Below are 23,412 nucleotides of genomic sequence, written 5' to 3'. Positions count from 1 at the left end.
TAAGGTAAGTAGAAAAAAAAAAAAAAAAAATTAAAATAGAAATATACACATGATTGCAAAATCGTAATGGAAACTGTAATTTAGGTCAGAAAAACTTACAAGCACAAACAAAAGTAAAAAAAAATTAAAATAAATATTAAGAATTCAATCTGTGTGTTTATATATTGTATGTATATATAAATTCCATATATACATATTTTAAAAATTCTAATTTTGAATTCATATAAACTGAGACTGACAAAAAAGTCTACTTTTTAAACCCACATCAATTCTCCTTTTCATTAAAGAATTGTCATTTAAAGTTGATTTTACTTATTTATTTGTAAGTTATCATCTTCTTTTTCTTGGTCTTCACTGTGGGGGAAAGTATATTTTTTTAATAACCGGTTTTTTTCTTGGTGGAAGTTAGTGCAATCGAAACCCTTGAAATTCGGAAAAAAATAATATTAAAATTCAAGTAAAAGACCCGAGAAATAACTAAAAAATGATTTCATTATTAAAATACATTTATCCCATTTTGATTTTGTTATATTTTTTTGTTTTGCCTTATTATCCATTAATTAATTGAATTAAAAAAATAATAATGCGGACTGTACAAATAACATTTAACCCCAATATTAAACATCAAACTACTACTTTTTTTTCTTTTTTAAGAGAAACAAAATGAAAACAATATTGCATTAATATTACGGTTACTTAGTAAGTTACAATTAAAAAAAAAAAATAATAAAAAAGTAAACAGATTTTAAAATAAATACTGATACAATATTATAATAAAAATGTCACTTTAGTTTCTACATGTTCAAGAAAACAGAATTAAAAATTTTTTAAAAAAAAGAGGTTGCATAAAAAATTGCTGTAAAATTTCGTTTTGAATTATAAAATATAATCTTTTGCCTAGGAAGCGATTAACTGTTTAAATATTTTCTAGTAAAGGAATTTTATAGAAGAGTGATTGATAACAGACTGTATTTTTTTTTTTTTTTTTTTTTAATTTTTATATAAATTGACAAGCTATATTTATAAAGGTATGAGAGAACCAAAAACATAAACAAAAAATGTTTTTTCTTGATTCACATTGTAACCATATTTCTTTTTTCTTTAAAGTAACCTGTTTTGTTTTATTATATTATAAATAACCCTAGTTTTTCTTTTCCTTTTATTTTATTTATTTATTTTTTTACAAAAACATGCGACCTGTTTCAGAAATATAAAATTTGAAAACAAAAATGTTTTAATTTAAATATACAGGCGGGGAAAAAAGTATTATATTTTGGAATTTAATAAAATAAAAAGTTACAATTGGTAGCGCTGAAACGATAAAAAAAAAAAAACAAAAAAAGAAACAAAAAAACTTAAAAAAGAAATAAAAAAAAAATTTCAAAAACGCAACGCTCACCTTTATACCTCCCGCACAGACAAGGAAAGTTTAATGACAAAATAAAAATTTGTATAAATAAAAATAAACTCCAGGAAATAAAATAAAATTATATATATGTATATATAATATATGTAATATATATATAATACATATATCTATATGTATAAGTGTATGTATGTAAATCAGCAGAAAAAACACAAGTACACTATAATGATCAAAATGAATAATTACAGAAGTTTTTTATTAATATTAATTTCTCTCAGATCGCCTAACAAGTTTATTATTAAGATTATTGTAAATTTTTAATGCTTGCGGGTGAACTAATTTACGTTACATTGGATATCTTCTTTGTCTCTTCTTTATTGATACAGAAATGACGTACGAACCATTTTAATTGAAACCATTTAAAAAAAAAAAAAAAAATTATTCACAAAAATGATTGAATCTACAACCTTTGTTTTTATTATTATTAAATTCTATTGTTATTTAAATTTTGTATTTATTTCTTTTTTGATTATTTCATAACTTTTTGATAAATTTAAAATGAAATTTAAAATAAAAAATTCTAACATTTTTATGAATTTGCAAATAAATCATTATTGAAGAATTAGTGCAGCGGCCGTATATTTTTTTTATACATATATGACTGCATACAATACATAATTAAGTTGTACATATTATATGCATCAATAAAGTATGTTTTTTTTTTTTGTATAATACATTTTTTTTGTTTTAAATATTTTTAATTGGTTGAACACTGTGTAAAAGAAATATGCGAGAGTGTGAATTGTAATAATAAGTGCCGCCGGGCCTGCAGGGAGGATATTGTAGGCTGTACGGTAAAAATGTGGCGGTACACACATCACATAGCGTATTTTCGGGTCCATTCCCTTGCTAGTTCGTTGTATTTTTCCCGATCGGTCTTGTATATCCTAGCTATCTCTGGCACAAGTGGATCGTCTGGATTTGGATCGCACAGCAACGAACAGATTGACAACAAAACTGAAACAATAAATTAAATTAATTAGTTAACAAGTGATATAAAAATTATATTCATAATTTTAATTGATTAGAACACAACTGTCAATATATTTATACGGTACAAAAGTAAAATAGCATTTAACACGGCTAAAGTAGATCAAAAACTCAACTAGCTCTAAAAAAATTATTTAAATTTTCACTGAAAATACGAGGGTCGTTTGAAAAGTCCTTGCAAAGTCAGAGAGATAGCACTACTGGCGCGTATCGAGGTTATGTTTAGTTAGTAGCATCTCTTGGAAGAACACACACCAAGTTTCAGCCAGATCGGTCTATTTCTTTGTGTTTGGCATTCGTTTGAATCGAGGAAGTCGAGTGATTTTCAAAAAATGGACGAAAAAGAATTTCGTGTGTTGATTAAACACTACTTTATGAAAGGCAAAACGCCTCAGGAGACTAAAGAGAAGCTTGATAAACATTATGGTGACTCTGCACCTTCGATTAGAACAGTTTATAAGTGGTTTCAAAATTTTCGGAGTGGCCATATGGGCACAAGTGACGCTGAACGTTCTGGACACCCTGTTGAGGTTACTACTCCAGAAATCATTGATAATACCATGATAAGGTGATGGATGACAGAAGAGTGAAGGTGCGTGAGATTGCTAGTGCTGTGGGCATCTTGAATGAACGGGTACATAATATTTTGCATCAACATTTGGACATGACAAAGCTATCCGCAAGATGGGTGCCGCGATTGCTCACGCTTGACCAAAAACGAAATCGTGTGAAGTGTTGCAAGGACGGTTTGCAGCTGTTCCAGAAAAATCCGCAGGACTTTAAGCGTCGTTTCGTCACTGTGGATGGAACGTGGATACATCACTACACTCCTGAGACCAAAGAACAACAATGGGTTACCAAGAGGGAATCTGCGCCAAAAAACGCGAAGACCGTTCCTTCGGCCGGAAAGATTATGGCGACTGTCTTTTGGGATTCGCAAGGAATAATCCTCATCGACTATCTGGAAAAGGGTAAAACTATTACAGGTGCATATTATTCATCGTTATTGGACCGTTTGAAAACCGAGCTGCAAGAAAAACGCCCACGATTAGCCCACAAAAAAGTCCTTTTCCATCACGACAACACATCAGCTCACACCTCAGCAGTTGTGGTCGCAAAATTAATGGAAATAGGGTTCCAACTCGTTTCACATCCCCCCTATTCTCCAGACTTGGCTCCCTCGGACTACCATTTGTTCCCCAATATGAAGAAATGGCTGGGGGGAAAAAGATTTTATTCAAACGAGGAGGTGATTGCAGAAACGAATGGCTATTTTTCAGACTTGGACAAATCCTATTATTCGAAGGGATCAAAAAACTAGAGCAGCGTTGGACGAAGTGTATAAGCCTAAAACGAGACTACGTTGAAAAATAAAAAAGGTTTACCCCAAAAAATTAAGTAGTTTTTATTTTTGCACCGACTTTTCAAACGACCCTCGTACATTTACTGATTTCAATTTTCGGAACACTAATCAAATTTGTATTTGTATCGAGCTTCCAATGCGAAGGCGTCTAATCAAGTACGTTTTTAAAGAAGTGACCTGCCAGTTTTTGGCAATTTCTTTGAAAATAAATAAATAAAAACTTCTTTTAACATCGTAAATGTCCAACATTTTGAATAGTCTCCTTGTTATTCGAGATATATATTACTTAACATAGTTAATTACAATTGTTATAATTGCAAAAAAAAAAAAAAAATGTGCAGGAGATAGCTCAATTTTTTTTTTTCGGCGCATCGACTGCTGTGGTCATTAGCGCCTCAAAATTATTATATCACTTTTTTTTTTTAAAAAAAAACAAGATGAATTTTCAGAATGCAATAGTATGAAAGCAATGTTTACACCAGGAGAAACGTTCAAGCAAAAAATTATCAAGCCTCAAAACAAAGTTATCAAATTAAAAGTTGCTAAGTCAATTTGTAGCTTCCTGACATGAAATGTGACCACCTGTAATTAAAACTGTCTGGTAGTACAGTAGTTGTATCAGGATTGACCGTCAAAAACTGCACGAAAAAGCATAACGTTGAAAAACACCCAAATTTGACATTTTTTTTTCTCTTTTTCTATAAAAGATAAATTCCCAAATTTTCTTTATAATATTGGGCAAATCCTCCTTGATAACTGTAATTTTTTTTTTTTGCAACAACATAGATTAAATAGATCTCGAGATAGGCAAATCACATTATGCAATCATAATTATAACAAAAGGTAATGCATAAAAATCTATGCGACTTTTCTGTATATGAGGTTGTACCCAGTTTAAAATAAGGTTATTTAAGAAATATGCATTAGAAACTAATTGCCTAACTAATCAAAATTAAAATTCTGCAGGATGACGATAGTTTTTTAAAAAAAAGGTAGAGTACTTTTACGAAACGCTGGAGAAAGTAATAAAATCGGCGCAGGATGCTCCAAGTCAAACGATTCTGGGCGGAAAATACCGAAAGATCAATACAATAGTTCTAATTATCAAGTTGAAACAATGCGCTAAGTTTTAATCGACTACAAATCAATTAATTAATTACGTTTCCAAAATTTAAATAACACCATTTAATTATCTTTGATTAAAAAAAAAAAAATCTTTAAAATTTTCTTTTTCTCGGAAACAGAATTGGAAATAGACTACCCAGCTAGTCGTGACGTAACCTCACAATTCAACTCTTATTTTTCATAACACCAACGCACACAGGAAGAAATTACATACTTAATAACAAACAAAAGAGATGGCTTAGGCAGTTTTACCGTAAACGCTAGATAATTTCGTTGACGCTTTGCATAACAAGAGTCTGCTGAGAGTTTCGGATACCAACGCAAGTTGGTCTTTATACAAGCTTTTCAGCGATTAGTGGATCGCTTAGAACTTACATTACAGTAAATATGCATGTTAGGGCGGATACAGTATATAAAATACAACTTTTCTCTCTTTGCTTGCTACTTCCCGTTAATTATCGTATCTAAATTATGTTCGACATTTTATTTAAAGTAGTAAACTTAATTACTAACTTTAACAATACTAAAAACATCCTGTCTCAAAGGTGATTATATCAACTGCGGAAATCCTGCCTTTTACTAAGTTTTGCAGTAAAAAAGTCTCTTTCTAAGGAAGATAATTCATAAATAAAGAATATGAAAGTGTAATCAAAACATTACCACTAACTAAATTCAATCTTTAATTACAATGAACACTAAAGAAAGAAAAGGAAAATAATATAGAGACTAACCTTTAGATATTGTGAGCGCAGGAGACCACTGAGATCTTAATATATCCAAACAGATGCTTCCATTACTATTTATGTTGGGATGATAAATTCTTGTAGTAAAAGCCACCTTAAAAAAAAAAAAAGACCTAAGTACTGCCAAAATTTTGACTTTCTTTCTAAGACAAATGCAGCATATTATGTAATGTTATCAAACCCTAAAAACCCACAAGCCATCAAATTGCTATTATTTACAGCAGCACATTAGATAACTAACTGTTTTTCAATACAACGTTATGATTATGGTCTTAACATTATCAACACTGAACAGTTCTTTTTTATGAAATTATTTGGTTACGATCAAAGTAAATTAATTTATTCTCACTTTTGGCGGTTTGAATGGATAATCTGTAGGGAAGTGAATAGTTAGGAAGAAAACTCCACCTTGGTATGGACTATCAGGCTAAAAGAAGTAAAAAAATGTTTTTAAATATGATATAGTAAACTTGTAAATGAAAATAAATTGTAAGAACTTAAAACTTACTGGTCCCATTATAGTAGCTTGCCAATGGAATACTGAAAAAATATAAATAAGGTACATTCACAAATATAATAAAGTAATTACATTGTATCATCACATTATTAAGTTTTAAAAGCCATCTAAATACACACAATCATCACCCACTGGTCCAGCAGAACATTGGGCTGGTGGATCTCTTCCAAGGTCTTGCAATTCCTAAGACAAATTTAAAATCTATATAGAAACATAAAGAAAAAACAAAAGAACAAAAGGTTAATGATTTCTTCAAAAATATGGTCAAAAAAATAAAAAGTTAAATATGGCCTTTTGATTAGATTAGTATCACTTGGAACGGAGACACCTTGAATTCAGGGTTACGATTTTAACTTCCTTTAAAACTAATTTATTCTAAAATACAAGAAATGCAGTGAAATTAAAACATCGTAAATGAAATTATAAAAAAGCTTTGCATAGTGAGAACTGATTATAGAAATTTAAACGCAAAATGTTAAAAAAGAGAGAGAGAAAGAAAAGATGATCAGAAATACAAAAAAAAAAACCTTTTACTGGAAATTTTATTAAAAAACAAATGACACAAATATTTAACGAAATTTTTGTGTGACTTATTGAAGGAACAATTTTCATAATCCCTAAATTTTACATTTAAAGCGCACATAATAAAAACATCTGCTGGAAACCCCCTCCATTAAGTGAGAAGTGAATCACAGGAAAAAATGCGACATAATAACTCATTCTGAAAATGTGATTTAAACTTCTAACTTTTGGGGTATGAATAATGTAATGAATGAATTAGATATTGAAAGAAACACAAGGATCAGGTTATAAAAATCATAATTACATGATCCCTGAAATTTTGATTTGCTTTCAAGTTTTATAAACACAACTTATTATCAAACAGAAATACAAAATTAAATCTTATACAAAAAATAAAAGATTTTGTAAAAAAAATCTATCATCTAAGTACTTCCTCCTTACGTAGCTTATTCACACTTAACTGCTTTATAGTCTCAACCCATTATATTCATGGATTTCACATTAAAGTTGTGTAGCATGACGGATTTAATCCCCCTTAAAATTGTAACCACTTCTTTGAAATATAACAGGTACTAGCAAAATTCAAACAGATGAAATATCTACCCTGGGCAGAGTTGCATCTGCAAGTACATCACCTACTTGTGTGGTACAAGTTCGAAGAGAATACGTAAAAATAATTGAAGTAAACTATTTATTGACATACCTTATTAATTCGTTTTAACGCCATTATGTGATTTTGATACTTATAAATAAAGCACTACCTTCACACGGACAACGAAACCGCTATCAAATAGACTTTTAAGATTGAGAAATTCAAGATGGCTGCTAAAGAGGGTTTATGCAGTTAATACTAGAGCCAATGACCTAACTTCTTTCTTTTTCTTCATAAAATAACTAATTTGCTAATGAAGGATAATATTTAATTAAATATATTGCAAGGATATATTCATGGGTAAATATAGTTGGGACAGTATATATTGTTTGATACACCACATGTTGTAAGCGAAGAAGGTAGGTAACATCTGACTCTCAAAAGCGGCAAGTTTAAATAAGCTGGTAAGATTCAATATTATTTCATTTTGACTAATCCTATGTTTGAACTCAATATTGAGCACTAGCATATTTCAAAAATAAAAGTTGATAATAGAAAGAAATAAATATAACATTTTAAACATTCTACATGAATAAGGTATTGATTGCAAACCCAATTTTTTAGGCATAGATAACCGAAAATATCTGGGTCTCAGGTTTAACATGGAAAATTGTGATGGCAAATTTATAAGTGAATTTGCCGAAGTTTTTTCATTATTTTTAACTGTTTAAAACTGTGTTGCATTTATAAATAACCATTTACTAATTTCGTTGTCCACCAATTTTTTTTGGGGCTTATTCAAGCTTTTTTGTTATAATTTGTAGCAAGCTGATGTGTGTATAACCCGAGGTTTTAAAAAGAAACAAGTGGACTCACCTGCCATTACAGAATTGCTACACGGATTCCAGCTTACCACTGTGCAATTAAATAAAACTGCAATTGAAAAATAACAAGAAAAAATAGAGAAATCTTATATTCTCATGCCAGTGAAATCAGATCTGTACGGAGTTTCCTTCAATTGAAATAAACACTACATCATTACGTGACCGCTTTTTGTACCTTAATTACTGTAATTGTTTGTACACTAATTCAAGTAATTTTCTCCTAAAAACTCGGTTATTTAGCGTTTTACCAAAGGTAAGCTTCTTCCCAAAGAGATGTTTAATTCTTGGCAGTCCTTACTTCTTTGTATGATGCTTAAAATACTGCGTGGAGAAAAGCCAAGTCTAAATGCTCATAGTCGCACCATTCAAAACTTCTCTTCTATTTACATAAATACGTCAAAAGTCGCAGACTATATAACACGTCTTTTGACATCAAAAAAAAAAAAAAAAAAAAAAAATGAGCATATGAGGATAATTGTGATAATGTTTTGATATCAACCTCTACTTTATTGCCTTGTATCATTATTGAATATCGCTGATTACAGGGTAGAACGTGAATGACTTTTCATGCAAAATAAAATTAGGATGAATATAAATAAAATAAATTGCTTAAAAATATATGTACGATATTGAGTTATTTTATGTAAAAATGAAACTTCTGAAAAGAAATAGAATCAATAAAATAAAAAACTTTATAATATACAGATAAATGTCAGAAGAAGTAACAAACTAACTGAAATCGTGTTGCATCTCATATGACGTTGCTCCTCTTTGCCACTTGACGCGCAATGCAAATTAAATCGTGTAGACGAGACTTAAGATCTTCAGTGCGTATGCCCTTTCAATGTTCACGTCATTAGGTCAGAGAAATGTGTTAGATATCTTCTTTATCGATAGTCATTAATCATTTTCGGAAACGGAGCAGTATGAGATCAAATTGCTTAGTGCCAACACAACGGTGATGATATGATAAAACCTCCTGAATCATAACGCCACGAATCATATCAAAAAAATCTCTAGTATCTCTCACTGCTCCCGGACTACTAACGTGTAAGATCTATAAGGAGCCGCGATCTTGGTTTAGAACTCATAACGCAAAAATAGAACTAATGTATGTTAAATGTGTATTTTTTTTTATAGATAATTTCTAGTAATCAATAACTTGTATTTTATATTGAAGACTGTAGCAAGATGTAAGCATACATTATTATTATTATTATTATTATTATTATTATTATTATTATTAACATAACGTAAACTGAGCTAACAATCCCCATTCTTTCTCAGATAAATGTAGAAGTCCATTCTCTTAACTCACTTTTAGCATAAATTCTTATTTTAATTTAAATAATTTGTTTAATGCTGTGAAGTATTACATATATATTTTACATATATATTTTAAGTATATCTTAAAGCAATACATAATTACATTTATTAAAATTTATAATACAAATTTTTTAAATAGAAGTCTTAATCTTGCTGTTACAAAAAAGAGTTTACATTATAAAGAAAGATTAGAAAAAAAAGTATGATGCAAGACTGGAACTAGGTATCCAATAACTTTTGTACATGATCAATTAAAGTAATTGGGTTTTTAGTTCTCGATAACATTCAAAATTCTATCTGACGTAGCATTGTTCGTTTTTTATTTCTGACCAGTTTCGGATTTTTATCATAGAAGTTTTCTGTTCGGACAGAACTAAGAAAAGAAGCGAGCTAAGGCAGATAAACCAACGAAACAATCGAACGATAACCAAAAACCATTAAGTTTTTACATACACTTAATCAGGAAAGGTACAATAATAAAAGCAAAGATTTCTAAAATTACTGAAGTTACAAAAGAAATACATTTTCACAATCCACCAAATATTCTCTTCAACAATAACGAACTGTTAATACAACAGTTAAGTAAAATATTTTTAAATAGTATTAACAAAGTGAATTAGTAAAAAAAGAAAAAGTAATCATACAAATCATAAAAATAAATAAACGAAACAAAAAATGAAACCCATTAATGTTTACAGTTGCATCCAAAAAATAATAAAAATTATTAATTTTTCTAATTAAATAAAAGTAATTAATGAAACCAACAGCTCTCGGTGCAACTATAACACGGAACATTCATGCTGATTGTTCTTACGACGAAAATACAAAATAACCTGCAAAATTAAAAACTGAAATTAAAATAATTAAACAGTGAAATAAACTAATAAATTTTTCAACATAAGATTGCACTCTGGTACAAAGCGATTTTTCGTTTTTGAATACCCTGCACCACACAAATACAAACACACTCTCAAAAAGTGTTTTTACAATCTGATTTGTAATTACCCAGATGGGTAATATATCTACTTTTACCTTTCATTTTAAGAAAAAGTAAAAATTGAAGGAGCATCAAAATTTAGGTCACTGGCGCCTAGAGCGTTTCTTTAGCGCAGTGCCGGCATTTGAATAACATAAGTTCCTTCTTAAAAGAAAACATTATCCATCACGGGAACGCCTCATGGGAATCATGTGCATTAAAACATATACATTGAACCCTTTCCTCATAATTGACTCAAAACACAAGTCACTGCCGGCCTTCAGACAGGGTTATCTTGTTATAAAGAACTTATAAAGAGCTGTAAGAAGCTCCTAGAAAAAGAAAATCTAAGGGTCGGCAGCTGGATTCGTACCCGAGATCTCCAATAGAGGTTCCAATACGCTAACCGCATAGCTAATCCCTTTTCTTACAATCACTATTCTGACTTACTTGAAATGGCGATTACATTTTTACTTTATGAAAATATCTCAAAATGGTACGGTTACCCCAAACCACAGTAAGTTGAAAAAACCGATGACAAGTTCTCTAACATTGTCAAGAACTTCAAACATTCACTTTTGTAACATTACTTTTGCTTATTCCAACGGAATCTTGGAAACTTAGTACCCTTTCGATCCTATAATTAAGAAAAAAAAATCAATAAGTATTTTACCTTTGATTTTATCCGTCAGTTCTTGTGCCCTTGACCGGTTTCGGTCTTTCATCCATCTACCAGAGATAGATTATTCAGTTTAGTGCAGAGATATCGACTTCACTTACGTTACTGTCTCGCACAACACTTGCTGAATCAGAGAGGAAGGTAACATGTTAAATGTGTTATTCAAAATTTTAATGAATCATAAAACATTTTGTAAAAATAATACATACACACAAAGAATAACTCATACATTCCAGGTAACCTCCCTCACTCAGTCAGCAAGTTTATTAAGAGAGGGTAAAGAATGTGAAGTCGAAATATCTACACTATGACGGAAAAAATCGAAGATATTATCTAGCACTGCGGACCTAATCACATTTTCAACAAGCAATTTTACATTACCTCAATTGACGAGCTGGTTAAGTAGCAAAAAATTATGGAAGCTTGTTTAGAACACTTATATTTAATTTACTAAAAACTTCATCATTGCTGTCTTCATATATTTCGCTTGCTGCTAAAGGCTTCACACCTTTTGTAGCCTAAAAAAATAGGACCTTTGATAAAAGAGGTACAATTTTTTTTTTAAACAAAATTTAAAATGCCTACCTCTCTGTATTTTAGTAAGTATAACTTTAAAGGTTCAACGTAATTATCAAATCCTAAAGTTGTCATGGCAAATAATATATCTTCTCCGTTTATTGTTTTCCTTTTCTCCATATGACATCTATCACTGGCTTCACTTGTTATAAAACTTATGAACTCTGAGACACATTCTTGAACACATTCCCTAGCATCTTTTGCTATCTGCTTGAAATAAAAAAAAAAAAAAAAATGATGTAAGAACAGTTTACTAATTCATACATTTGCCACAATATTAAAACGCAGAATGGGATATACGTCTTTATTTATAACTTGCCTTGCCACTCTCGGGAATAGCTTTCTTCATAATTTTCGCTACGTTAGCTATTGGTAAGAATCTATCTTGTTCACGTAATACAAGGCTCATTTTATCAGCATCATGACTGGAATCATCTGTGTTTTCTGCCGTCAATTCTAGTTCTTCTGGAAATTTAAAATAGGTATTCAAAAATATGTAGTGCAATCCGTTTTTCACCACTTCTGCAATATTTTTTTCTTTTATCTATCCTAAAGAATTATGAGTTCCGAATTCGCTAGAAACCATTTACGCGGATAAGTTATTCCTTCCGCTTAATATGGTTCTATAAAACAAGATACATAGAAAATTAAAATCATGAGGTGTACGAAAACAGCCTTTAATTTTAATGAATTGTTAATGCACATACACTGAAAACGCTCATTACATTAATGTGAGGCTTTCAAGTTGAAATACCAAATTAATTTCAAAAAAATAAATAACTATCACTAACCATCCATGTCTTCATGTACAAGAAATGACTGGGCATCACTATGAAGAAAAGATGTTCCCAATTCATCTCCACTTTCGGCGTTATCCATTGTAATGTGAAGCAAATATACAACTGAAAATTAAGTCTACGTAAAGAAAAAATGTAAATGTAAAATCAGAATTTCTTCTGTAAAAAAATGTATTAAAAGAAAGAAAAAAATTGTGTCTGCCCTCAGATTTGCACGAGGGTCGTTTTCTTAAAACAATATATAAATCGGAATTCTTGGTTTTCAATGGAAAAACCAAATAGATTGGAAATACATTAATTTCAAAGTAAAATAAAATTATTGAAGTACATAAATGGAAAACAAAAAAATATTAGGCCTTATAAAGCTGAAAATTGTATGCTTCACACTGTAATGCACATAAAGCTCATTGTACCTCATTTGATGGAAACTAATCTGTAAAAAAATTTAAAAAATTAGCCAAATTAGGCAGGTTATAAATCTTTTCTTCCTCATTGGTGGGATTTTACTTTTATCCTACAAAAGCAATTCGAGGCAATTGTTTATTGGCTGATCTACGTAGACCTCATACTGAGCCAATCCTTGATTAATAAAGCAGTAACTGCACATCCTTTACACATTAGCATTATTTTGTAGAACATTATTACCCGAAATATTCGCCACATTCATGTCCTTCGTATATAACTTCTGAAACAGTGGTCCTTTTCCACATTATATTGGGATCTTTGTCATGATTATTTTATCAACCATGTTTCCCAAATCAATTTCACCTATCTCTTTTGGGATTTGAGGTACAATGAACAATTGCGCCAAGCATAAAGCCAATTAAAGGTATACTGGAAAACTGATTCTGATGTATCACTTATACTAAACAAACCCATCCAATGACAATTTGTTTGTTATATTTGACATTCTATTTTCGGGTTCAGGTATCTTTGGCACACGTAGTAATTTGATACAAGTAGTTTTGGTGAGTATTTGTGTTAGAAATGTACAACTATTCGAACTATTACAATATGGAAAAATGTATTCATATTTACAATAAATATTAAATATTTTAGAATATTTTGATTATATTACATGATTTACGCAAAATTATATCTAGAAATTAAAATAAATAATCAATTACCTTGGCAATGTATATTCAGATATCTTAGAACTTCAATCAATTGTAAGAGGTTCCAAAAAAAAAGTTCAACTATTACTTTTTCAATCTTGAATTAGGTTATTATTCACTGTAAAACAAAAAACAGTATTTGGTATAAGAAACAGACGTTATATAACAAACATTACTTTTATTCTAAAAAAAAAAAAAAAAAAAAAATGACACTGATACTAAATACGAATTGTTGATTACATTATTTGGATTATCTTCAAATTTTCCATCCTGGCAATTAAATTGTTCATTGTTTTATTCATTACTTGTACTTTTGGAATGTACATATGTATCGTATTCCATTTAAAAGATTTAGTCCAAACTGTATTATTCTTTTAATCAGTATGGAACTTATAAACCAATCTTGATTAAAATGCAATCAGAGGAATTGAAGAATATAATCATGTCATTCTAGTATACTGTATTATTAACTAATACTATGAATCCACTTATCTATTACAAGATTAAGTTGTCTATCAACTAATTAAATAATTCAACTTTCAATCAGATAATTCAGAAATCGGGAATTTTCACGGTCTAGTTTGCTGTCTTTCCATCCCTGCTAAATCTCAAAGTATTTGAGATTATAATGTTGCTTTTTTTGTGTGTGGAATATGAATAATCATTTCGATATAATGAAATTTTAACACCCAACCAGATGACACTCTCTAAAGTAAAACACTTTGCATATTTAATTGACATTTTTGTTGGTAGCGGAATGCCTATATAAAGTGACAATTGCGGGGCGTCAAAAAAAAGACTAAAGAACTAGTTTACCTGATTTTATTCGAAAAAATTAACGTCAGCTGAAACTGATTAATGCAAAGGTTAACCACAAACTGCATTTATAACCTCACCACGCTCTTGCTTAAAGTAAATAAAGATGAATAACCCACTTTTTATAATATGACTGTGTGTTAGTGTGAATTGTAGTTCAAGCTCTTCTTCAAGTATCGATACTATATTTAAGTCTTTGTAAAGAAAGAAAAACTCGTCTTTTTTAAATATTTTTCACGACAAATATGCCAAAATATTTAAATATAACTAATTTTACTACCATTGTACTGAATTAAATGGTTCGCCCTTCGCATCAATCATTGGAAAAACCAAGTTGAGGGTTGCGAGATAAATGTCTACTCGGCCTTTTATTCAACCAATCTGATCATGGATATGCATCGAAGTTGGACTCATCTTTTCACCATTTGTGGCATTTGTTTTACAATTTTACATTGACTAGTTGCCAATGATCAGACAACTATTTAAAAAAATGTCATCTGTGTTTAGGTAGTACTTCTTGAATTTAGTCCTTTGGATCAGCTTTGAAGAAGACATTATTCGAACTAATTGAGCAACACGTAGAAAACTGCGCTTGCAAATCTAATTGGACTGTTTTTTTTTTTTTTTTTTTTTTTGACAATCCCAGATCCAGAGTCATTTCGAAACAAAGAGTTTGAACCAATCAACTTATTAAAGGCTTACATATGTACATATGTAACTCTATGCTGAGGGTTGCTAAATAAAAAACTAAATTATTTATTTTAAACCAAGTGCTTGATCGAGTGAAACTGAAAAGAACTATAATCTATTACTGGTTGATTGCAAAACTTATAGCAGCATTCTGAGCTGGACCGTAGCTAGATCTCTGTACGGATTTCTCTATTAGATTAGATTAGACAAGGGCGGCCTCAGGGCCTACGCCACTGCGACCTTTTTGGGTCTATTGTGGCTCCCCTAACTTTAAAGCTCACCCTCCAGACCTGTCCTTTTAATTAGACTCTTAATGCTGGTGAGTGACTTTTGGGTAAAACTCACAGGCCTTGGTTTTTCCTCCCCGAGAAGTAACATCCTTAGCCACACGAGCCCCTCACACTGACACAACACGTGTAGTGCCGTTTCCTCCTCTTCCTGACAGAACCTACAAAGGCTATCATCTGCCAGGCCCATGCGATGCATGTGTTTTCTGAGTCTGCAGTGGCCAGTTAATAGGCCTACAATCATCCTGATAGCCCCACGGCCTTGACGGATTAATTCTGCAGTCAGCCTCGGCGAATAGCCTTTAATAAACTCCTTCGCCTGTCTCTGCCCAGTGGTGGCAAACCACCACTCCTGAGACCTACTCTGCACCCATAAGTTAATGGTCGCAGTCTTAACACACTTCGGAACCCCAAAACAGGGCTCCGGGCCAACGAAGTATCCCGCAGAGCCTTCCCGGGCCAATAAATCTGCCGCTTCGTTACCCTTTTGTCCTGAATGACCAGGTACCCAGACCAGAAAGACCTTATTTTGGTCACTAATTTCCTTCAGGGCACCCAGACAGTCCCAAACCAGTTTTGAGTTAACCTGATAGGAACTAATTGCCCGTAGAGCAGCCTGACTATCCGAGAAAATTACGACCTTAGAATTAATAATTCCTCGCCCTTCAATCTCGGTAGCACAGAACCTAATTGCAGCTAGCTCAGCCTGAAAAACTGTAGCTAGTTTCCCTAGGCTAACCGAAAAGCTACATTTCGGCTTCACCCCGTACACTCCCGCTCCCACACCCTCCTCCATCTTGGAGCCATCAGTGTACCACATTGAATCTCCCAACACTGGGGGTCCACGTCTCCAAGCCTCCCGATCTCCAATACAGACTTTGAACGGCTTGTCGAAGTTATATTTGGGAGTCCGGATTTCTCTATACTACACTGGTAGCTTTTACCTTTATATCCTGGTGAAGGACTATTCGCCCACAATAAGAGTACAGTACACTTGCTTTTCCTTGAAGAAATCGTTATATGCCATTTATATTACAAGAGATTACAAAGGATATCATTGCAGATTTCCAAGCAGCAGTAATAACTTTTTCATCGGTTCAACTTTCGGACTCTTAAGCTGTGATTTTCCATCTGAGCCAGTCATTGACGAATTTCCAAAAATTCCACACAATTACCTGATGCAATCAGCTCTTGTGATGGAGCGAGTGATTGCCTTTTCACTAATTTGTACGGCTTTATTACCCAAGTAATAATAGTAAAAATTAAATAAGCTGCTAAAATCCGAGTTAAAGAAGATTGACGGAAAGTTCAGGTTTCTTTTTTCAACTTTTTTTTTCTTTGTAAGCTTAGGTAAAGTTGCACGGCTTTTGTTTGAATATTTTTTAAGAAAATGAATTTTTGGAGAGGTTCGGGGATGTTCCACAAAATTCCTGTTATAATAATGAGCCTAAATTTATTAAATTGAAACTAATTCTTAGCACATATTAAAAAAAACATGAACATAGTTTCAAATTGAAATAATTTATTTTTTATTATTTATACATACCGTAGGTAGAAATATTGACAATGTATGTTATTTTTGTTGTTTGTAAAAGTGTTACTAGAACATGATTCCATCATTTTTTACAATTTTTTTGTCGGCCTTGCACATAAAGATTTACAAACCTTATAATAGAAATATTTATTAATTTCTAATACTTACAAGCTTACATTCTGTCTAAGTGTAATTTATATTTGTCTTACAATTAGATGAATTTAGAGATATCAAGAGAATTACCATCTTATTACTTCATATGTTGTTTATTTCATTAAAAATTATTATGATTATTTCAACAATTTGAAATAAATTTCTATTTCGAAATGAAGTTTGCGGAAAGCAACTTATAGTACAAATGATTATAGCTTGTCATCACTAAAATTTCCGAAGCGTACCAAACAATTATACATTTTACATATATTTATATTATTATTATTATTATTATAAAATTAGCAATTATTGTTCATAAAAATATCTAATTTCCAACAAATGTGTTTTTTTTTGTCGAACTGGTAATACCATCTGGGGGGACAATCATGTTAGAAATAATCAGTACATTGCAATCTTTTTCAAATTTACTATTTCTCCTTTTTTTTTTTGTATTAAAGCTTTCTGTTCCTCTCAATATTGTTTTATTTCATAATTTATTTCTTATACAGTTAACGTTTTATACAATTTAATTTTTTATTCCTTTATTTTATTTTTTGGTATTATCACATACGATTCCAAAACAAAAATAACAAATTACAAATCTTTTGTTTTAATAACTAATAAAACACTATATTTATGAGCATATCCAAGTCGTTCATTTCTTTTTTTCAGATTAAATTTTAATAATATAATTTTGCAAATATATGATTAATCTCTTTATTTTTAATAATTTCTTAGAAATTACTTCTTATCTCAGTTGTGATGGTAGCATAATTTTACATAGGCACTATAAACAGATTATAGGCAAGGACACAATTCATAATTAGGTATTAGTTGTTTGTTTCAAATATCAATTCAATAAGGAAATTATTCCTGATTCCATCACTAGCACACCTTATTTTTATTTATATTGATTATTTGAAGTACGGTGTGTTAATAAACGGACATTTTAATAACACCAATAATTTAATCATAACACAGAATATCGTGATTAATAATTATTAAATTTGTTTTTGCTTTTTACTTCACAAATAATGTACTTTTTATGATTAATTTATTTGTTGTAATTGGCAAGAGATTTTTTCATTTTCTGGTCCAATGATTATTAAATTTTGTAATATAATTTCTTTGATATATTATCAATTCTCATTTATAATCAAAGTTATAGGCGAAAACATTAGTAGTGATAGTAAAATTTGTATAACTTGAACTGATGAATGTACTACAGGAGAGCTAATAAATATTTTACTTTTTCTTTTGCTGACTGCCAGCTTTGCCAGATCTAAAACATAGGACAAAATTCAATATTAATGAACATTTAAGTGTTCAAGAAAGAAAGTCAGTACAAAATGAGTTTATTCTTAAACTAGAAATAGAGAGTAGGATTTATTCTTATATTCCTATTTTTTGTTGTTGTTATTGTTCTTATTTCTAAAGATTTATTGCTTTTTGAGAAACTAGTACTTAAATATATCTTGGAAACTCATTTGATGTTCTTTAAAAAAAGAAAGCAAATATTTTTTCTTTATCCATTTGGTGTTGAAAGATGTAGCAGCTGAAGAAAGCAATGAATTCTACAACTATTATTATCATTCTGATAATTATTATTAGCTCTTTCATCCGTCTTAATTGTACTCCCTAATCTAATACATTCTCGCTAATAAATACATACTGGGGAATATTTATATTCAAAACATAATCCATTTTAGTAACAAGTCTCTGTGCTGCAACTTTACTGTCCTCAAAATCCTTCAAGAAATGAAGCTCTGTGTCTCTCTACTACTGATGCAAGCTCGTTACCAACTATGAGAACAATCAAGAAAGACAGACTGGTTTTTTTCCAAAACTTCTTCAGTCTTTAGGAGCACAACTGTGGTCATTTGCCTAACAACGATACTATCCAGCACTGCGGATCCAACCACATTTTCTGTAGCATAGTTTCATTTTTCTTTCAAACGGCCTGATAATTTTATACTGATAAAGTGCAGAAGATTTTCGTATCTTAATTCTAAATAAATGAATTAATGTCTCATCAAGACATTTCTTAGGTTCTTATAAAAGATTAAATATCATAATAGAGTTAAGCATTATAGAAGTTTAAAAAAAAAACTGCTAACTATAAAAATTCAGTGAAAACTAAAACAATTAACTGAAAAACTAAAATAAGATTAAAATAATGATTAAAATTGAATCATTGATTATTTTTGAAGAAAATCTGTAATATTCACACGCTTAAAGCACGTAAGTTGCATAATTTACATACCCAGATTTTGATTCAATGAAACCACTGGCCATCTCCTGTTGTTCTTCGTCACCTTCTGTAAAATTTAAATAATATGGTCAACAGAAAGTTGAATTCTAAGTTATTCAAAATGCAAATAACATCAAGCTAAAGGTCAAGGGATTTTTGTTTGCTTGTTTAATGCAGTATTTGAATCACAGAATTCAAATACAAAATGAAATTTAATTAGGCTTTGTGAAATTAAATTATTGATAGTACGCATGCGATTAAAATTGTTCCCAAAAAATAAAGTCCTTTATATCAGAGAAAACAATACGAAAACTGATTCTAAAATCTGCATTTTGGGTGTACAGGTCTTAAAAAATTCTTCTTTCTCAATGCGTCAAAAAGGTTTTTCACTTACTTAGCAAACCTCCGATTTTATCAGCCACTGAAGAGGGCACAAGACCGAGCTGAACCTTTTGGCAAGTAAAGAAAGACGAGTTTTCAAGTTCTATATCCAACAAATGTTTTTTGAAACAATATAAGAAAGAGATAACATCAAAAGTATCGACCTATATGATTATAATAGAGAAAAAGTCTTGAGATTTACTAATACTTGAATAATATAGACCAACGAATTTTTTTTTTAAATATAAAATTTAAAAATGGTGTTGACACCATTATAGTGGTTATAGGGAGACTGAAGCGCAAAATTTCTGATTTTTATATGGCCAATGAAATATATTGATTTTTTTTTTTAATTTAGGCGCTTCAAAATCTGTGATAATTGGCGGTAGAAATCTTTTCAGTGCACCGCTAGTCTCTGGACAGTTCTCTTTAATGGCAACACTTATGTGTCCAAATATCAGTCAGTGAGCTGTGAAAGGTTTCCAGAAACAGAAAATATAATGGCAGGACTTACGTTACTATTAATTTTTATGTTCCATAATATTTTAGAGTACAGAAAGGATGCTTTCCATTATTTGAAATATGTTCTTTATAAACATTCACAGAACAAAATTTATTTCAAATAAACTTAAAACAATCATTTTTTACTAAAGATTATGCGGAACACTTGTTTGTGAAATGGCAACTAAATATTTCAGTACTCTCTACAATAAAATTTAACTTTTAAATACATAATTTTAATTGTTTACTCGGCTAGATGGGTGAAGTAGGTACTCATTTTATAACTTTCTCATTCCTAAGTAGTCATAGAACAAAATAACAATAAAGAACTTATACATGTAGGAAGAAAAAACATTTTTTTAAAAGAAAAAGACAAAAAACAAAAAAGTAACTAAATAATACATGCGAGTTCTAAAACAGAACTGTCTTTTTAGTGTAATTTTAATTTGTGAAAATAACTCCATTAAATTATTCAATTTGTTTAATGACTACCATGCTCTAGTCCAGCAATTATGAAATCATGCTCTAAGCATTCATTTTCTTACCTCAATGGAAATCACTTTTTCAAGTAATATATTTAAGGTTTCATTGAATAGAGGGTGCAGATCACTAGTGATTTCTTGAAAATTTAAATTGTAGGTGCATAAAATTAATAATGAATATAATATTGATTTAGAAGAGGTTGAAATAAAAAGAAAAAGAAGACAATTCCATTATATGTTTCTTTTAAAAGTATGATTTTTTCTTTCTTAAAAAATAGAAAAGAAAAATGATTCCCTTTACGAAAAGGAAATTATAGGTATGACATAATTTTTGGTTAATGTACTGTTTAAAAAGTTATCTACTTGTCTGTTTCAAAACATTAGATAAATAGTTCTACATCAAAGTTAGAATCAATATTAGGAAAATAGATCTACATAAAAATTAAGAATTAAATCAAAAATTAAGTTACGACAAAAGGGAATAAAGAAAACCAAATAATCTTTCAGAAACTGGCAATACAAAAAAAAAAATAATTTTAAGGAAAAATTCTTTGGGGTCAAATTTATAACTTGCCTAAATGAGTTTGTAGATTAAATCTCCAGTCGTGTTCTCTTGGATCAAATTCTGGATCTTCATCAACGCTAATGTCATACTTTAGAGGCGGCCTCTTTCCTGTGTGGTTTATTAACCGAACAACAGCAGATAAAGCACAAAAATATACTTCCATTCATCCTTGCCTCATACATACTAGTATGCAAAGCTAAATTACTTTATAGCCATGCATCGTTACCTCATTTTATAGTTTGTTATTTTTTTTTCTTATGTTTGCATAAATCGTGTGATGGAAAAATCTTTTTTTTTTTTTTTTTTTTTTTTTTTTTTTTTTTTTTTAATAAGTGTTTAGGGTTATTTTAATTATACGCTGGTGCAAAAGACACGGTAATTAATTAAGGCAATGATATTTATGGAATAATATGTAATTAATCTATGTACAATTACACTGTAATAATGAAACTGCAACTCTTCCGAATGTCTGTTGAATCATTTTTTTTTACAAATGCCTCCAAAAAAGATAAAGAGTATAATGATGAATTTGTTAGTTGCTCGGCAAATTTAGTAGGGCCCCCAATGAGGCAGTCATTTAGCCTTTAACGGTTAATGTAATCAATCTACCCATTCGTTATAGCAAGCTCGTTAATGCATCAAAGAGTGAAGAAAGGGAAGGGATTGGATTCCCACGCGGAGGTCCTTAGATTTTCTCTTCCTAGAAGCTTCTTACAGTACACTCACAGTGATGTCTGTAACAAAAGAACACTGTCCGGAGGCCGGCAGTGCACAGAAAAAAGCTCTGGGCGCCAATAACTTTAGATGTTGACGCGCCTTAAATCATTAAAAAAAGAAAAAGAGTGAACCATTTTTGACACTCATGCTTAAAGGAAATAAAGAAGCTTTACTGTGAGAAGATGCTTTTGTAAGCTCTGACCACACTATAGCAGGTTCAGGTGCTTCATACGAAGACTTTCCAGAATGTGAGGAATAGAAATGCCAGAGCAAAGGAAGGAGACACTCTTTATGAAGAAAGATTCTTTCACCACTACGAAGAGCTGACATCAACTGCTTGTCATACACGACAGGAGATAAATATTTTTATAAAATCAGAAACAATTTAAATTTGTTGCAAATTGTCAAAGGATAATGGAAGCTACAAAGTATGTAAAATTCAACATACGACTGACTAAAATTGTTTCTTTTCAATAGATATCTTCTTACAGTTTGGAAGAGTTGCAGGATTACTAAATATAAAACTCCTTTAATATGAACTTAGCACCTGTAACGCATGTGTTTAAGAGCTTAAAAGAATTTAATATTATTTTTTTATTTTAGTTATTTGAATTTAGTCTAATTAAAAATTCCAAATGTGTTTTTTGCTTTAAAAGACATTCCATAAGTTCGTAAGAACATGTTATCAAATTGGCGATATTTTTCTGAAATAACTGTGATAATCCAAAACCCCAAATAAGTTATATGTTAATGGAAATTATTGATTAGGTAGTTTCACATTTAATAATGTGAATAGGATCTTTCAATTCTAGAGACAAAACACGCAACTGACTTAACTTGGCAAAGAGTATTTATTTATTAAAAGTAGGTTAAACTAACGAATTGAATTTTTTTACTTTAAATAATAATACCTTTTTGTTTTAAAATAATTTTATGAACAAAACTGAAATAGAATAAACTAAAATAAACCCGCATGCATATTTTTATAATGCACCGGAATGAATTAATTTAGCCAATGAATTAGATTGTCGAAAATGTTTTCATTAATGTCAAATGTAAGTGTCTATATTTTACTATAGATTTTACTTTACTGCAATTTTAGAGAATTTTTTTTAAAATTTCCGTTCAGCATGCTCAGTATTATATTTTCAAACATTTCTTTTATAACTTTGTTTTTTATTATTAGCAAGAAGTTTTACTTCAGAACTATGTTAATCAGCCTGTTCTATTCATGCAGTTCAGTAAAGGTCTAAAAGAGATATTAACCTCGTTGACGACTCTCTTGCGTTTCTTTCGTCTGTTGTTCTGTTTTTATCGTGTCGCCTATAAAAACAATATCTCTTAAGTAATGTTTAATTTTAAATTTTAGATCTGTTGTTAGTTAAAGTTAGTATAATAGGCAGT

General features: G+C 30.3%; 3 protein-coding genes and 1 long non-coding RNA gene across 10 annotated transcripts in view; 1 reads left to right on the top strand and 3 right to left on the bottom strand.

The window, feature by feature from the left end:
- Window positions 1–53: 53 nt before the first annotated feature.
- Window positions 54–7,557, bottom strand: eff (ubiquitin-conjugating enzyme E2 eff). Its single transcript, XM_074122562.1, has 6 exons — window positions 7,390–7,557; window positions 6,284–6,347; window positions 6,156–6,187; window positions 5,997–6,074; window positions 5,636–5,741; window positions 54–2,383 (listed from the first exon to the last, which is right to left on the bottom strand). The coding sequence occupies exons 1-6, from the start codon at window positions 7,411–7,413 to the stop codon at window positions 2,244–2,246; spliced, it is 444 nt and encodes a 147-aa protein (XP_073978663.1). The 5' UTR covers window positions 7,414–7,557; the 3' UTR covers window positions 54–2,243.
- Window positions 7,558–7,604: 47 nt separating this feature from the next.
- LOC141451297 (uncharacterized) lies at window positions 7,605–8,324 on the top strand. The gene is made up of 2 exons (XR_012456670.1): window positions 7,605–7,742; window positions 8,103–8,324. It is a non-coding gene; the product is annotated as an uncharacterized lncRNA (long non-coding RNA).
- Window positions 8,325–9,527: 1,203 nt separating this feature from the next.
- On the bottom strand, window positions 9,528–14,600 carry Nf-YB (nuclear factor Y-box B). Of its 3 annotated transcripts, XR_012456659.1 has the most exons (9): window positions 14,448–14,600; window positions 13,644–13,749; window positions 12,511–12,621; window positions 12,035–12,184; window positions 11,729–11,922; window positions 11,525–11,661; window positions 11,353–11,448; window positions 11,138–11,267; window positions 9,528–10,321 (listed from the first exon to the last, which is right to left on the bottom strand). XR_012456659.1 is itself a non-coding variant. In XM_074122558.1 (7 exons), the coding sequence occupies exons 3-6, from the start codon at window positions 12,596–12,598 to the stop codon at window positions 11,557–11,559; spliced, it is 537 nt and encodes a 178-aa protein (XP_073978659.1). In that variant the 5' UTR covers window positions 12,599–12,621; window positions 13,644–13,749; window positions 14,448–14,600; the 3' UTR covers window positions 9,528–10,321; window positions 11,525–11,556. The 3 variants fall into 3 exon arrangements, 2 of the variants coding, with proteins under 2 accessions (XP_073978659.1, XP_073978660.1); XM_074122558.1 differs by lacking the exons at window positions 11,138–11,267; window positions 11,353–11,448; XM_074122559.1 differs by lacking the exons at window positions 11,138–11,267; window positions 11,353–11,448; window positions 14,448–14,600 and adding an exon at window positions 13,872–14,378.
- Window positions 14,601–16,926: 2,326 nt separating this feature from the next.
- The window catches only part of LOC141451280 (uncharacterized), a 39,382-nt gene continuing 32,896 nt past the window's right edge, over window positions 16,927–23,412 (bottom strand). For all 5 annotated transcript variants that reach the window (XM_074122545.1, XM_074122546.1, XM_074122548.1 and 2 more), the window contains 4 exons: window positions 23,275–23,331; window positions 21,301–21,399; window positions 19,375–19,429; window positions 16,927–18,393 (listed from right to left, as the gene is read on the bottom strand). In XM_074122545.1, coding sequence (XP_073978646.1) covers window positions 18,357–18,393; window positions 19,375–19,429; window positions 21,301–21,399; window positions 23,275–23,331 — 248 coding nt within the window. In that variant the 3' untranslated portion in view covers window positions 16,927–18,356. The remainder of the gene's footprint in view (window positions 18,394–19,374; window positions 19,430–21,300; window positions 21,400–23,274; window positions 23,332–23,412) is intronic.

This window comes from Rhodnius prolixus, unplaced genomic scaffold, assembly GCF_049639745.1.
Source record: "Rhodnius prolixus isolate KJV_2025 unplaced genomic scaffold, Rpr scaffold_8, whole genome shotgun sequence".
Taxonomy (NCBI): Eukaryota; Metazoa; Arthropoda; class Insecta; order Hemiptera; family Reduviidae; genus Rhodnius; species Rhodnius prolixus.
The sequence above is the reverse complement of the archived record's forward strand: the minus strand, read 5'-3'. Positions and strand labels throughout refer to the sequence as shown.